The 16,825-nt window shown below is 42.8% G+C and overlaps 1 protein-coding gene across 3 annotated transcripts; it reads left to right on the top strand.

Moving 5' to 3' along the window:
- Positions 1–306: 306 nt before the first annotated feature.
- LOC120020139 (YTH domain-containing family protein 1-like) lies at positions 307–13,925 on the top strand. Of its 3 annotated transcripts, none has more exons than XM_038963610.1 (6): positions 307–724; positions 1,371–1,395; positions 3,655–3,752; positions 8,834–10,417; positions 10,736–10,783; positions 10,905–13,925. In XM_038963610.1, exons 1-6 carry the CDS (start codon positions 698–700, stop codon positions 10,932–10,934), a joined length of 1,812 nt encoding a protein of 603 aa, XP_038819538.1. In that variant the 5' UTR covers positions 307–697; the 3' UTR covers positions 10,935–13,925. The 3 variants fall into 3 exon arrangements, with proteins under 3 accessions (XP_038819538.1, XP_038819540.1, XP_038819539.1); XM_038963611.1 differs by having other exon boundaries at positions 309–724; positions 3,655–3,734; XM_038963612.1 differs by lacking the exon at positions 3,655–3,752 and having other exon boundaries at positions 308–724.
- Positions 13,926–16,825: the final 2,900 nt, after the last annotated feature.

Raw genomic sequence — 16,825 nt, 5'->3', positions numbered from 1 at the left:
TTATGTTGGTGAATGTAGCCCCATCACAGGCCCCTGAGCCTGTGTAGGGATGTATTTTGGAGTGGACTATTTTTTTTTTAGTTGACGTGTTTTATTTTGTGTGATGTCGTGTTCCCCCTTTAACATAATTGTTTTGGTTGTTTCTTATTCTACACGCCGTCCAGCTGGTGGCGGTAATGCACCAATAACATTGGATGCCAACCACCGTTAAACCCCATCGAATAAAAATAGGAATTTGTCAATGGTATTAAATTCATTCTAACCTCGCAGCGGTGGTTCACCGCCACCTCCTCTCAAGAAACCGGTGTCGCTGACGTAGTGCCCTGTCTAGAACCCGGATGGAGCAGCCATTGGGGGAAGTGTACAGGGCCTGTCGCTAACCGAGGAGGGATCTCTGGAGTGAAACAAAAAAAAGACGCTAAAGATTCAACCGTGGACAAGTATTGTACCGGATCCAATAACAACATTCTGTGGAGATCTGGAAATAATATCCGGACTTGTTTACCTTTGGACATTCGGACCCTATAAGACTGAGACTTGAACTGTGGAAGTTGAACTGGGGATAGCTAACTACGTGTAGCGGAAAAACACTTTAGCTAACGTTAACTGAGCTGAGAACAATCGAAACCCGGGGCCCCAGATACATTATAGTGACCAGCTAGGCTCCGTGCGAATCCAGGGACTTACTTGATGAATTATGTCCGCCACAAGCATTGACCCTCAGGTAGGCATGACGATGCATCTCGCCCGGCGGTAGCTAGCTAATCTGTTAACTAACGTTAACTAGCTAACATTGGCTAGCTATTTACGTTTCAGACTTATTTCACGTCTAACGTTAAACTAGCCAACGCTTTGAATTTTGACGGGTAGTTTGTTGTCAAGCAAGCCAAGTTGCATAGGTTGATACATTGTTTTTGAGGGAAAACAAGCTATTTGCTAGTGAACATTAGCTTGCTAGCTAACTTGTTAAGAAATCCGGTGTTTAACGTTAACTAACCTTATAAAGTCAAATGTAAATGGGTCATTGGTTAACATTTGAAGTTGGCTAAATATGTAACGAGCCATATCTAGCTAGGAAGCTAGCCAGCTTGCAACGTTTACGTTGCTTGATCGTAACTACCGCTAGCTAGTTAGTCATATTAGGCTATGCGTTTAGCCGGAAAGCTAACCAGCAGATGGGATTCTCCCACAGTGTTACATAGCCACAACTTTTAACTAGCTAATGTTAGCCTTATCATGGCTAGCTAACTGGTCAGCTAACGTTAGTTAAGTTAGCATATCAGTTGGCTAATTAGTTATCTAGTCCTTGTTTGGTGAAGCTCCCTTTGAAAGCCTAACATGTATGTTTGTTTCCCCCGGGCATGATGCAGAGATCAAAGGGACAAGCATCTAAAGGTAAGAATCATTGCATTTCACATAGGCTTTTCAATCAAATAGGCCTATCTCTAACCTGAATTAAAAACAGCCATGTAGATAATCTTAGAAAAAAAGATTCTACCTAGAACCTAAAAGGCTTCTTTGGCTGTTCCTGCGGGGAACGCTTTAAAGAATCCCTTTGGGTTCCATATAGAATCTCTTTGGGTCCATTTAGAACACTTTCCTCAGAGGGTTCTCCCACAAACACAGCCTAAAATAAGGGCTTCCAAGTGGCGCAACGGTCTAAGGCACTGCATCTCAGTGCTAGAGGCATCACTACAGACCCTGGTTTGAATCCAGGCTGTACCACAACCGGCCGTGATTGGGAGTCCCATAGGGCGGCGCACAATTGGCCCATCGTCGTTAGTGTTTCGCCGGGGTAGGCCGTCATTGTAAATAAGAATTTGTTCTTAACTGACTTGCCTAGTTAAATAAAAAATAAGGTGACAGATGATCTTTAGTCAACTGCACCAAGTTACAGATTTCCCCCTACATGAAATGTATCTGATCTAGACAGTGTAGGGCGCGATCTAGAGATGCACAACACAACCAAAAGTATGTGGACAGCTGCTCGTCGCACATTTCCTTTCAAAATCATTGCAATTAATATGTTGGTCCCCTTTGCTACTATAACAGCCTTCACTCTTCTGGGACGGCTTTCCACTAGATGTTGAAACATTGCTGCTGGGACTTGCTTCCATTCAGCCACAAGAGGTCGGGCACTGATGTTGGGGGATTAGGCCTGGCTCGTAATCAGCATTCCAATTCATCCCAAAGGTGTTCGAAAGGGTTGAGGGCAGGGCTCTGTGCAGGCCAGTCAAGTTCTTCCACACTGATCTAGACAAACCTTTTCTGTATGGACCTCGCTTTGTACACGGGGGCATTGTCATGCTGAAACAGGAAAAGACCTTCCCCAAACTGTTGCCAGAAAGTTTGAAGCACAGAATCATCTAGAATGGCATTGTATGCTGTAGCATTAAAATGTCCCTTTCACGGGAACTAAGGGGCCTAGCCCGAACCATGAAAACAGCCCCAGACCATTATTCCTCCTCCACCAAGCTTTACAGTTGGCACTGTGCATTGGGACAGGTAGCTTTCTCCTGGCATCCGCCAACCCAGATTCGTCTGTTGGACTGGCAGATGGTGAGGTGTGACTCATCACTCCACATACGTATGTCTATATATAGTGTAGTTTGGCTAGTCTAGTACCTTTTGCATGTCAGTTAGCTAAATAAAGGATAGTCAAAAACCTAATTTGCATCATTTGTTTGGTCTGAGTTAGTGAAAAAAATTCAATACCCTCTGGATGAGTTGACTTTAACATGGACACTTAAACAGGAGAGATTTATTACACACACACATTTAGTGACTCACTGATTATTCACTGCTGTGACGTTGACGGGTGTTGATTATGTTGTTGTGACTAGCCTTTAATTGTGTGTTAGACATTGAGAGGCTGGCAGAACAGGCAGGTAGTGACACACAGCACGGGCCTTGAGGTCACAGCCTGATTCACTTCCAGGTTACTACTTGTTTCTCAGCAAGGGCCAGAGAGGTGTCCTACGAAGCAGGTTTGAGGAGTTAGCGAGGTTAACTTAGGTCTAGTGAGTTCAGCTCGGATATTCAGTCATATGAATGTGGCTCACTTTCTAGCTAGAGCCATTTCTATGGCAACGAATCCTTCAGAACTATCCTGCTCCAGTGCGGACTAACTCAAGGCTAACTCCCTTGAATGAAATGACTGTGCTGCAGGTTGAGGACCAGTGAAATCAGATTCCTTCCCTCTAGCAAAGATTGAGTTATCATCCCCTTCATTTGAGGAAGACGACTGATTTAAATATTTAATGAAATGTTTTTGTGGGAAAAAATAGTGATGTGAAAATATTACACATTTAGTAATTACAATGCATTTTAAACTTCATGCAATGTATGTCGGGGTGGGGAAAGTTGCTTGTGCATTGATAAGCACACCAAAGACGGCATTACCAATAAGTAACAACATAAAGACGTCACTTCTAAAATCCTATTCCGCGGGAGCTGGCGTAGCCTGCATGCTTATCCCCCTGGTGTCTGAGCTGAGTGACAGTGTTAAGAAAGGCTGGCTTTACCACTAAGCAGACTTCAAAATGCCCTTCACCTAACTGACGGTGCAGTGCCACTCACCTGTTATTGTTGAGAAAGGAACCCTTGCTCACTCTTTCTGTCCAAAATTCTAACTCCTGTGTGTTGTCGTTTCAGTGCAAAATGGTTCACTGCATCAGAAGGAGACTGTCCACGACAATGACTTTGAGCCGTACCTCACTGGCCAATCAACCCAGGTGCGTGACTGGCCGCAGGTGATAATGCTGACCAGTCTTTTATGGGATAATGTTTCCAGTTTCTTATTATTCAATATCTGCACGGCATTTTTGTGTCTTTGAATTTACGTGGCGGTGTTTTGTGTCGAAGCTGCAGTTGGTTACTCTCCATTTGTATACATCGTTTTCAGTGACGGGTTGGTCTTTTATTTAAGGTCTTAAGTCTTTGAATCAAGGTTTCACATTTCCCTAACGTGGGCAAGGCCCCTCAAATTCAAATCTGGACCTCAATGCGGTTTTGACTGGATGGGATGCCGCTAATGTCAAAAGTGACTTTTCGTTGCATGTTAGGAAAACTTACGCAGCAGGTTAGGAGAATTAGGTTAAGGTTAGGAAAACGATTAGGGAAAATGCACAAATTCTCCCCCACCTGACTCGAACGTGCAACTTTTGATCTCACTTTGACCTTAGCTGCATCCCTTCTAGAAATGACCCCTCGAAGCCATATCCTGTGCTTTTTAAAATTCTTTCCCTCTAATCAGGGACTGATTCAGACCTGGGAGACAAGGCATTTATTATCAGGTAAAAACAGAGAGGGGTCTGTTTTTTTGTCTCCAGCAGGTGGCCTGTTGTTCACCAAGCGATGTGTTTTTGTATGGAGGTCAGTGTCGAATTTGGTTGAATGGGTTATATGATCGAATCATGGTTTCGTAATGATTAGGTTGTTACGAGTGTACTGGTATAAGTAGGACACGTGACATCCTGTCAAATTTGAGAAAAAACACTTTGTATCGGTGTCATCACTAGTTACCACAGCCACAAAGTTGTTAATCCTGACTCTACAATTTCTCTTAAAATGTGATTTCAATCCTAACCTGAACCACACTGCTAACCTTATGTCTAACCTTAAGTTAAGGTTAATTTTTGTTTTCATACATTTTTACTATATAGCCTATTTTGACTTTGTGGCTGTGTTAACTAATGGAAACGGTTGCCTGTTCTTGACACACGTATCTGCCATCTCATTGGCTGGAATGGTCCCATCTGATCTTGCATCCTCCCGACTGCCATCCATTTTTGAAGAACTTTCTTTTCCTTGTTAGAGCGGCCACTAAAGTATCTGGTCAAGATGCATAATGAATCATCTCTGGTAGAAACCATCAGTACTCCGGACCTCGTAGGGTAAGATTTGAACACCCCTGAGCTAGTTTAGTAGCATCCCCATTAGCTACTGCACATGCAGCAGCTACTCTTCCTGGTGTCCGCATGAAATATACAAATGCATGACAAAGTACAGAAAAGTTATAAACAAGAACAACAGTAGATATTACTTTAAATTCACAATGTTTTTTTTTTCTTCTTAAAAATAAGAGTGGTATATTGGAAAGACATCAAGAGACAACAAAAATACTATTTACACACTTCATATAGATTACTTTTTTTTTTAAATATACAGTGCAGTTAAATGAGATGTTTAGAAAAAGGAGAGGTGCTGTGATACAATATATTTTTTTGTGACAGTTTTTGTATTTTTTTATGAGTTTTCCTGAGTAACCTCTGGTGGCAGACCATTCCATGATGACATGGTTCTTTCTATGCATAACTGAGCGACGCATTAAATGTGTTTCTGGTTTGGGTGAAGTGGCGTGTCTGGTGGCTTATGTACAGTGTCTTCAGAAAGTATCACTCCTTGACTTTTTCCACATCTGTTTGTGTTGCAGCCTGAATTTAAAATGGATTACATTTAGATTTTTTTTGTCACTGGCCTAAACACAGTACCCCATAATGTCAAAGTGGATAATTTTTTTGTTGTACTTTAGAATTATTTTCTCAAATGTAATAAAAAATGTCTTGATTCTAAGTATTCAACCCCTTTCTTATGTCAAGCCTAAATAAGTTCAGGAGTAGAAATGTGCTTCAGTCACATAAGTTGCATTTACTCACTTTGTGCAATAATAGTGTTTAACAGGATTTTTGAATGACTACCTCATCTCTGTACTCCCACACCTACAATTATCTGTAAGGTCCCTCAGTCAAGCAATGAATTTCAAACAGATTCAACCACAAAGACCAGGGAGGTTTTCCAAGGCATCACAAAGAAGGGTACCTATTGGTAGATGTGTTTAAAAAATAAAAATAAAAGCTGACTTTGAAAATCCCTTTGAGCATGGTGAAGTTATTAATTACACTTTGTGTGGTGTATCAATACAGCCAGTCACTACAAAGATACAGGCGTCCTTCCTAACTCAGTTGACGGAAAGGAAGAAAACCGCTCAGGGATTTCACCATGAGGCTAATGGTGACTTTAAAACAGTTACAGAGTGTAATGGCTGTGATAGGAGAAACCTGAGGATGGATCAACGACATTGTAGTTACTCAGAGTAAAAGAAGGAAGCCTATAGAGAATAAAAAAAATAAAACAACGTGTCCTGTTTGTAACAAAGCGTTAAAGTAATACTGCAAAAAATGTGGCAGAGCAAAATGTTTTGTCCTGAACACAAATTTGGGGCAAATCCAATAAAACACATTAGCGAGTACAACTCTCCATATTTTCAAGCATAGTGGTGGCTGCATCATGCTATGGGTATGCTTGTAATTGTTAAGGACTGGGTCGTTTTTCAGGATAAAGAAGAAATGGGATAGAGCTAAGAACAGGCAAAATTCTAGAGGATAACCTGGTTCATTCTGCTTTCCACTAGACACTGGGAGATGAATTCACCTTTCAGCAGGACAATAACCTAAAACACAACGCCAAATATACACTGGAGTTGCTTACCAAGATGACAGTAATTGTTCCTGAGTGGCCAAGATTACTTAAATCTGCATGAAAATCTATGGCAAGACTTAAATGGTTGTCTAGCAATGATTAACAACCAATTTGACAGAGCTTGAATCATTTTTTAAATAATAGTGGGCAAATATTGTACAATCCAGGTATGCAAAGCTGTTTAGAGACTTACCTCAGACTCAGCTGTAATCACTGCCAAAGGTGACTGTAACGTGTGTTGACTCAGTGGTGTGAATACTTATGTAAATGATATAACATTTTTGTCATGGGGTGTTGTGTGTGTGTATATTGATTAGGAGAATGTATTTAATCCATTTAGAATAAGGCTGTAACGTAACAAAGTGGAAAAAGTGAAGGGGTCTGAATACGTTCCGAATGCTCTGTATATGGTTGAGATCATTATTTTAATCCATTTAGAATAAGACGTAACAAAGTGGAATAAGTCAAGAGGTGTGAATACTTTCTGAAGACACGGTATATTATTCACCACCTGAGGAAGTGGGAACTCTAAATATGATACTTGCTGAAGACACGGTATATTACTCACCACCTGAGGAAGTGGGAACTCTAAATATGATACTTTCTGAAGACACGGTATATTATTCACCACCTGAGGAAGTGGGAACTCTAAATATGATACTTTCTGAAGACACGGTATATTATCCACCACCTGAGGAAGTGGGAACTCTAAATATGATACTTTCTGAAGACACGGTATATTATTCACCACCTGAGGAAGTGGGAACTCTAAATATGATACTTTCTGAAGACACGGTATATTATTCACCACCTGAGGAAGTGGGAACTCTAAATATGATACTTTCTGAAGACACGGTATATTATATTATTATTATTATATTATATAGGGCTGGGCGACATGACCAAAATATCCTATCACGGTATTTTTACAAATTGGACGGTAATGACAGTATTTTATGTTTTAGAATAATACAATTACACGTTTGCTTTATGAGTAGTGTGTGTGACCATTGGGTGGCAACACATATATTCTAAATTATTTCAATGGGTCTTCATTCTTTTTTTTTTTCCTTTTTTTTAATTCTTTTTTTTATCCCATTTTCTCCCCAATTTTCGTGGTATCCAATCGCTAGTAATTACTATCTTGTCTCATCGCTACAACTCCCGTACGGGCTCGGGAGAGACGAAGGTCGAAAGCCATGCGTCCTCCGAAGCACAACCCAACCAAGCCGCACTGCTTCTTAACACAGCGCGCCTCCAACCCGGAAGCCAGCCGCACCAATGTGTCGGAGGAAACACCGTGTACCTGGCCCCCTTGGTTAGCGCGCACTGCGCCCGGCCCGCCACAGGAGTCGCTGGAGCGCGATGAGACAAGGATATCCCTACCGGCCAAACCCTCCCTAACCCGGACGACGCTATGCCAATTGTGCGTCGCCCCACGGACCTCCCGGTCGCGGCCGGCTGCGACAGAGCCTGGGCGCGAACCCAGAGACTCTGGTGGCGCAGTTAGCACTGCGATGCAGTGCCCTAGACCACTGCGCCACCCGGGAGGCCCCAATGGGTCTTCATTCTGATTGTTTTATACCGTTCAACTTCAACCTAAAATAATTTCCTGCATTTCCTGCACTCATTTGAGATAATTTCCACACTGCCACGATACGGGCAAAAATACTAGGCCTCATTTTTAACCAAATGTGGCAATTGCAATTTGACTTGTGATTCATAGCAAAACACTTGGGTGACCTGTTGGAATCATGGAAATAAACGTTTATTATAATTCTATAGTTAGAATATAATAGTGGACACTTTGAACACAGTGTTGTTTGGCATGACAATGAATGAAAATGCCGGGGAGGACTTATTGTAACAGGGTAGGAACCAAAGTGTTGACAAGGGTTTCCTAGGGGACCCTATAATCTTTCAGCTGTACCTGCGCCATAACTCCTGTATTTTTCATCCTATAACTTGTTCTATATCTTTTGAAATGTTGAGCCAACATGTTTTCATCACTTTTATTTCAATAACTGATCAAAACTAATTTTCTCCTGCTCTCTCTTGTCTCTCTGCAGCAGACATATAGTGAGCAGTATGTGTGGAACATCAAATCGTAATAAAATCACAGTATAGAATCGCAGTACATATAGAACAATGCACCTAAGCATTGTAATGATATTGTATCGTGAGGTCCCTGACAATTCCCAGACCTATATTTGTTCTCCATTTACTAGCCGAGTGTTTTGTGAACTGCTGTTTATTAGTGTTGCACAATGTTAAGCAAACACCAAAAGACAAAATGAAACATATTTTTACATCACTGTCCTAGATTATTGATGTCGTTGTTCTACCTCCACAGAGCAACAGCTACCAGTCCATGACTGACCCCTACCTGTCCAGCTACTACGCCCCCTCCATCGGCTTCCCCTACCCCCTCAACGAGGCCCCTTGGTCCACCGGCGGAGACCCCCCCATCCCTTACCTCACCCCCTACGGACCCTTGAGCAATGGAGACCACCACTTTATGCCCGACACCATGTTTGGCCAGCCTGGAGGGCTTGGGAACAGTATTTACCCCCATCGTTTTAACTTTTTCCCTGAGAACCCGACCTTCTCCACCTGGGGCACCAGTGGCTCCCAGGGCCAGCAGACTCAGAGCTCATACGGGGGTAGCTATAGCTACCCTCCCAGCTCCCTGGGGGGCACCCTGGTGCCTGACAGCCAGACAGGCTTCCACAGCGACACCATCAACAAGGCCCCAGGCATGAACAGCCTGGAGCAGGGCATGGTGGGCCTAAAAATCGGTGGTGACATCACAGGCCAGGGGTCAGGGGTCAAGGCTGTGGGCTCTGTGATTGGTGGACCGCCGGCGGTGGCGCAGGGGAACGGGGGTACGCCCATCGGTATGCCCCTGCCCAAGCCCACATCATGGGCGGCCATTGCCAGTAAGCCGGCCAAGCCCCAGCAGCTGAAGGCCAAGATGACACCAGGCATGTCCAGCCCTGGGGGAGCCCTGCCCCCTCCGCCCATCAAACACAACATGGACATCGGCACCTGGGACAACAAGGGGCCTGTGAATAAAGTGGCCCAAGCCCCCATGCAGCAGGCTATGAGCATGCCACTTGGTCACCCCATGCAGCCCCCTCCCCAGTCCCTGGTGCAGCAGCAGATCCAGCCCATGGCCTTACAGCACCAGCCCCCTCAACCCTACCAGAACCAAACCCCACCACCCCAGACCCGCTGGGTTGCCCCGCGCAACCGTAACTTCAGCTACGGGCAGGTAGGGGCCGGAATGGATGGTGGCAGTATGATTGCCGTAGTTGGCGGGGGTAACGGTGCCCCCCTCGGTCCTGCCAGTATGGTACCCGGTGGAGCAGAGAACCACCCGGTGCTGGAGAAGCTGCGTGCAGCCCACAGCTACAACCCCAGGGAGTTTGAGTGGAACCTGAAGAACGGCCGCGTGTTCATCATCAAGAGCTACTCTGAGGACGACATCCACCGCTCCATCAAGTACTCCATCTGGTGCAGCACCGAGCACGGCAACAAGCGCCTGGACGGGGCCTTCCGCGGCCTCAACTTCAAGGGACCCGTCTACCTGCTGTTTAGCGTCAACGGCAGTGGCCACTTCTGCGGCGTGGCAGAGATGCGCTCTCCCGTGGACTACGGCACTAGCGCTGGCGTGTGGGCGCAGGACAAGTGGAAGGGTAAGTTTGATGTGGACTGGCTGTTTGTGAAGGACGTGCCCAACAGCCAGCTGCGCCACATCCGCCTGGAGAACAACGACAACAAGCCGGTGACCAACTCCCGGGACACCCAGGAAGTGCCTCTGGAGAAGGCCAAGCAGGTGCTGAAGATCATCAAGGGTTACAAGCACACCACCTCCATCTTCGATGACTTCTCCCACTATGAGAAGAGGCAGGAGGAGGAGGAGGAGGTGCGCAAGGTGGGTTAGATACGCTGGTCTGGTTAAATCCAGTCCATCCACTCCTAGGCTTTATGGATGCTGAACAACCTCCCATGAAGTTATATTGATTTTTACCTGTTTCAAATGCTGTCCTTTGTTGTTGGTAAAAGACATTTGATTCATTGACATTTTGTCATTTGTCATCATCTTGGCGAATATGAAAATGGTATGCTTATCATGATCAGTTTCGAGCCTCTCATATCCCTTCAATAAATGTCCATAAGAAGTTGCTTTATATCTATGCAACTGTGTGCTTGACTGCCACCTCTTCTTCTCTCCCTCTACTCCTGCTGTCAGGTCTTTGAGCCACCTGCACCCATCCAGAACCGGTCTCGACTGGATCAGGTACCTGTCTCTTAACTGGAATCCATTTTGGTGACTGTCGTGGTTTAGATTTATTTAATGGAGTGTTATTTAATGGGTACTTCTTGAATGTTATTCATGTCCTTCTCTTGTCTCCCCACAGGAGTGCCAAAACAGGAGTAAACAACAGTAGAAGACATTTATCCTTGGCTTGATCCACATTTACACTAGGACTTGATTTCAAAGACAGAAGAATTCAGAATTTATTTTGAAAAAATAAGTTGTTTTTTTAAATATTTAATCCTGGTGAATTTCTGCCACCGCCGTTAAGACTTGCGCTTTGTGCTCCAGGTACCACCCACCACCTCTTGTGCAGGGATAACAAGCTGATTTAATGTATTACCTAGCCACCACCACTGCACTGTTTTAGTTCTGATTGACTTAGATTTTTACGTTCTCTCCGTCATGTACTCTTTCTCGTCAGACTGGGTTGGTTTTGACCTTTCCTGCCCCCTTCCTCCCTTCTCTTGCTCAAATTGAATCAGGGTTTGACAGCACCAAGGAGAAGAGAATGTCTGCCACTTTATATTTCTGTACAATCAGGAACTGCCGTGTCCTGCCCCTGTTTGTCCATTAGGGGGCGGTGTTGCCATGCTTCAGAGGTTTAACTGTGCCAACAGGGTTGGAGGATCCCAAAGGCAACATTTTCGGACTTGGAACTGTGTGCGATTAATTAATAAGACTTCAATGGTTTATCTATTTTTCATTCAAGATCAACAAAGTCTATATTTTTTGGCTTACTATTGACAATTTTCAGTTCAGAAAGCTGCTTTTCTGGAGCCTTAATATGTTATTTTCTAGTTATTGATGACATGTAAGAATAACTGCTCTTTAATAACTGACAGTGCTGGAGAAATCAGGGATAGTGTGAAGTCACAGACTCTGGACATTTCACAGGAGTAAGTGCAAAGGCCTCTGGGAAGTAAGTAACTGATGTGTGTCCTCCAGGATGACGGAGCTCTCACCATCTGAATCCAAAATTGTACAATTTGACATCCCTCATACCCCTCCACTTTGGTTTGTTTTGATAAATGACGGTTTTGTATGTTTCATCATTGGGAGATTCTGTTCACGTATTCAAGCCAGTCTGAGAGAAATGTAGCATTCACCATTTTAAAAAGATTTTTTAATTATGTGACGTAAACTGCTACATATGAATGAATTGTTTGTTGCTCTTTTTGGGAAAATCACTTCGGTTAATTGTCCGTTGGCCATCATTTTGTCTTAATCTTTTGTTTTGTTTGACTTTTTTTGCTTCTCAAAATGTGGTTTTGCTATAAATCCAGGGCTCTACGCTGACTTAAAACATTTTTTTTTACAAGGATCACGTGTGTGCTTTAGTTGAAAAATGTAGGAGCACACAAAGAAATTATTTAGGAGCACAATGAAAAAATGATTGAAATAACAAGCCGTTTTCTTTGTTGTAATGGTGCAAGCATGACGGTCATGAATCTGCGCTCAGTGAGTTCTCCATGGCACCCAGGCGCTGCGGTACAGTGAAGTATCATTGCAACAGCTATCATCTGGGTGGGTTTTCTTTCTAAGTGCACTGGTGCACTGAAATCTATAATTTCCTTTGTAATGCTAAGCTTTAACTTAGGAACATATAGTGACGGAGAAAGCCTACAACGTATAACCTGCAAATAATGTAACTGATTTACTATCAAGAGTAAGAAAAAAAGAAAAAACAAGAACGAAATATGCTTTCTGTGTTTTTCCTTGTTGCCGAAAATGTGTGTGTGCTTTTAGAATGGAGTCATTTGATTAATATATGAAAGAGATTGATTGGGGGTTGAACATTGAAAGTATCTCTCTAATTAATCGCCTACAATGCGTAATCATGCAGGCTGTCAACAGGTTAAAGCTGGAATCTGCATTAGGTGAAACCGCGCCGCATTTGTTGTTATTTTGTTTATGAAAGGACCGAAGCATCCAACAGCACCTTGATAACATATATCATCATAGACCAGACCAGAAGAGTACGTACTATCGCGGGTGCAGTGATGTGCATTGATGTATGAGGGGAAACGAACCGTGTTCATTGTTTTGAAGTAATGTATTTGTTTTAATATCGCAGAAGGAGCTACGGATTCCAGCTTTAAACACCATACAATCCTTCGAGTAGTGCTTACTGCTTTTCAATGTTTTCTGTCATTTTATGCCACGTGTCTGTGAACACTTGGACAGGACAGAGTGCTAATGAAAGTAATGACATGGATGTGAATGCTGTCGCTCCACTGTACACGAGCATGGACTCGTCTCTTGTGTTCATGAAGTTGTGTAACTTGCGATGTGCGTGGATCAGTTCCCGACTTGCTGGATGTGTGGTGCTCGATTGTGTCTGTGTCACCACAGTCCCTTCTCAGATGTTGGTTTTGTCTGTACTCTGTAGCGTAGCTGCCCCTTTACCTGGCCAGTGTAGTGTATAATTCTCGTATGACTGGAGACATGACCTATGACCTTATACAGGGGACACCCTGGGTGCATCTCAATTTAGGGAGAATCTCAATTTTATACTCGTCCTCTTTTTGCCTCTTCAAAACCCGTTGGAGAAGGTCAGAGGGGCGGGACCTATGGCTTTCTCATCCAATGGGTTCTGAGAAGGAGATGACTAGAGGGGACGCTAGGAGTATGCATTTGAGATTCTTCCAGTCTAAAGTGACTTCCTTCCTCTCCTTGATCTGCACTAATGTGAAAACACAGTGTTAGAGCCATATGGGTGGATGCCTTGGATGGTGTTTCAGTCCTCTTTCACACCAGTATAGATAAAGAAGACAAGTGGAGACAGCTACTTTACCCTATAGACATGCATCACTGTTGCCTTTCTTTTGGTCGAGAAGCATGGAATGGTTGTGATGCCAATTGTTTAGGACTTACACGCACGTGTCAAATGATTTCTGTAAGAGGGCCATGTTTGTGGTTTTAAAATAAATGATATCTACTACAGAATAATCAAATCAAATCAAAAAAATATTCAAAGGAATTATCGTCGTATAGACTTGCAAGTAAACCACTATAGCTATATCAGTGGGAGTAACCTGTAAGGTTTTTAAAACCCAATCTTGGTTTATTTTTATTTTTTCCTTTAGAAGAAATCAAGCCTTAATAAAATATTTAGCATCAAGCACTTTGTCTTCATCTCATTACTGTTGACAATTCTGGAGAGAGACTTTTTCATTTAAAACATGAGAGTGAATGTTTTTTTTGTTTTTTTACAGAAAGGGCCTGTCTCCAAGAGCTGTGTTGTATTGAACTGAAATCAACTGGGTGATGATTTTCAACTGGCCATTATAATGACAGGCAAGAATTCCCAGTATATTGAGTCATGTTTTTTTTCTTGTTGGACAACTATGCCATGATCGAGGTGTCTACTTCATAACATTCTGATGCAGACCCATATGAAGACAATTTGACTAGACTAGAATGAGAAAATGTATGTGGAGCAGGGTTGGGAGTCAGTTCCATTTCAATTCCAGTTAATGCAGAAAGTAAACCAAATTCCAAATGTTCCTCATTGAAAAGCATGGAATTGGACATGGATTTGGAATAGTATTTTTCTGCATTAAAAAGTGTATTTTCTGAATTTACTGGAAAATTAAATGGAACCCCAAACCTGATGCAGAACACGTGATGGTAAGTAACTCCCTTGTCTGGGACAGTAGGCCTACATTTCCACGGACACTAATGTGCTATTTTGAATAGATCAGTAGACCTATAAAATAAGTCAGAAAACAGCTCAGGTCAAGCCCAAGTAAATTTTATTGAATGATAAAAGTATATTCACGCAGTGGCGACCTGTCATTCAGGGCCAAAAAAATTGTACAAATGTTTCGTGGTGGGGCTTGCCTGTTTTGTGTGTTATTTGGCATTAATATGTGTCACATATCAGTTTGTCAACAATGTTAAAAAATATATATATAATTGAGTTAATAAAGCTGCATGCAAATATGTTCTCTTTTTGGTTTTCTTGAGTAAGGCAGCCCCAAAATGCAGGTGTTTCAGTCTAGCTCAGTGATTTCTGTGGTGGTGAGGCAAGCCAGCAGAAAATATGGAGCGTTGCGCCGTGATTGGTTCAGTATTCTGTCGCTCATGGGGACACTACGTCACCGCCAAGCGTAGAGCTCTAAAATAAAATTATAGCCCCTTGGGTGCTGCAATAGAGCTACATTAGAAGAGCATATCCAAGAAGGCTCAAGGTCATTGGACACAGATAAAATTACGTCAAATCACGTTATATGTACAGTAGCTTTGATTGGACTGATCATGTCAACATCATACTTTTAAAATCTTAGCTAGCAGTCATCATGAATCAAGTCGACAATCTACTGGCAAATCCTTTTTAATCCTTGTCATGTGAAGAGAAATAATGAAGAGAATTTATAGATAAAACGTATCGGTGGTTAACAGCCATTGGACATAAACATTACACAGCAAGTTGGAAATCGCAAATTCAACCATGAGTAGTTTGGAAGGAATCAGTGGCTAACTGCAAGCATTGTAAAGCAATCATTAGCCTGCTATTCAGTGGAGTGGCTGTGTGGTCCCAAGTCTAAGATTAAGGGTCTATTTTCCTAGTTTAAAATTATAAACATGCTGTCAATGAAGCATTATTTATGCTGCGCTCAAAACAACTGTTAACTCGTTACTGCAAAATCTGACTTTAGCGAGTTCAAGACAACTGAGAACTCAGGAAAAATGAGCTAAGACTGGGAAAATACGTTTTGAACTTTCATCCAACTCGGAATTGTAAATCCGGAACTCTAGCCTCTTTCTAGAGCTACGACTTGAAGATCACTGACCTCATCATGATTCAACTTTTTTTAAACTTCCCAGTTGTCTTGAAAGCACCATAAATCCAGAGAATGCCAGACTTTGATGAGAAATTCTGATGACAAAATTTGCCCACGAAGGACTGCCTCGCCACCTTCCTGTTCAAGTGAGCACAGCACAACAAGGTGAGTCCAAAAAATGTCTTGTATGCTACTGCATAAATGATGTAGTATGCCAGGGAGATATGTATACTGTAGCTAAGAAAGTAATACTAAGTGTATGTTGTGTAGTAAGCTGTTAGTTGCCGATGTGCCTCACCCTAAAAATGTTGTTAATTTTCACCTCTTAATTTCACCTACTGTTCTGAGTTGATGGTGGACATGTAGCATATAGTCTGTTTTAGAGAAATGTAATAATCTAATATTGTAAGAGCTTTCATTGTCTGCTTATATGCCCCCTTAAATTTATCCTACAGTTCTGACTTGCTGTACAGGGAGAATACTGTAAGAATGGCCCATGTTCTGAATTATGTCACTGTACATTTCAAAAGTGCTGAACAAATAGTTATATTGACTACATCAGTCCTAGCTCGCTCATAAGTGTGTTAATCGAAATGACGGTTTGCCTCTTATCCGCTTGTCGTCCCCTTATGCCATAGTTTGTAAATCTCAATTGTCAGTAGAAACCACATTTGTTTATTAAGCAAGTCAGCCATATCAGCTATGTTTTTTTAAAAGGTAGTAAATGAGGCTGAATGAACTGTTTCGCTGCCAGACTCTGCTTAATAGACAGGTGTAGCAGTGGTACGGTGTTGTGACTGCTGTTGGGACTCTGCAGATTTATGTAGGCCCTAACAGTTTGTGGGAACCGTTTGTCACCGTTATAGTGCAATTAATGTATTGTTTAGTGTTGTGTAGTGGCTTTGCTGGCATGCATCCCAACATTTTTTCGGGGTTGGCCCACCAAGATTACATGCTAAAATCAACACTGTTTTCACGCGATGTACGTTTATTTAGTCGCTGGTTCAAGCGGCCAATGAATTGTAGCCTAACATCAGCATGATATAGGCACAGGTCTATGCCTACGTGAATTAATTTAAACAAGGCTTCTCCTGCTTTCCAGATCCGCCATTGGGTGGGACGAGTTGAGAAGACCGCCCGGAACAGTGCGATTGAGAGGAGTCGTCGGCCTGTATGCTTCCCGGGCAGCGACGGGACTAAGTAGGCTAGGTCTAAGTAAGTCTACTAGCTGTCC

The sequence above is a fragment of the Salvelinus namaycush genome, chromosome 25, assembly GCF_016432855.1.
Source record: "Salvelinus namaycush isolate Seneca chromosome 25, SaNama_1.0, whole genome shotgun sequence".
In the NCBI taxonomy this organism is placed as follows: Eukaryota; Metazoa; Chordata; class Actinopteri; order Salmoniformes; family Salmonidae; genus Salvelinus; species Salvelinus namaycush.
The sequence above is the reverse complement of the archived record's forward strand: the minus strand, read 5'-3'. Positions and strand labels throughout refer to the sequence as shown.

Bases quoted from the DNA above. Each gene is read 5' to 3' on its own strand.
- LOC120020139 (XM_038963610.1), top strand. From the start codon at position 698: ATGTCCGCCACAAGCATTGACCCTCAG. The intron at 1,396-3,654 runs GTAAGAATCATT...TTGTCGTTTCAG, and splicing joins AAAGGGACAAGCATCTAAAG to TGCAAAATGGTTCACTGCAT. The intron at 3,753-8,833 runs GTGATAATGCTG...CTACCTCCACAG, and splicing joins AGGTGCGTGACTGGCCGCAG to AGCAACAGCTACCAGTCCAT.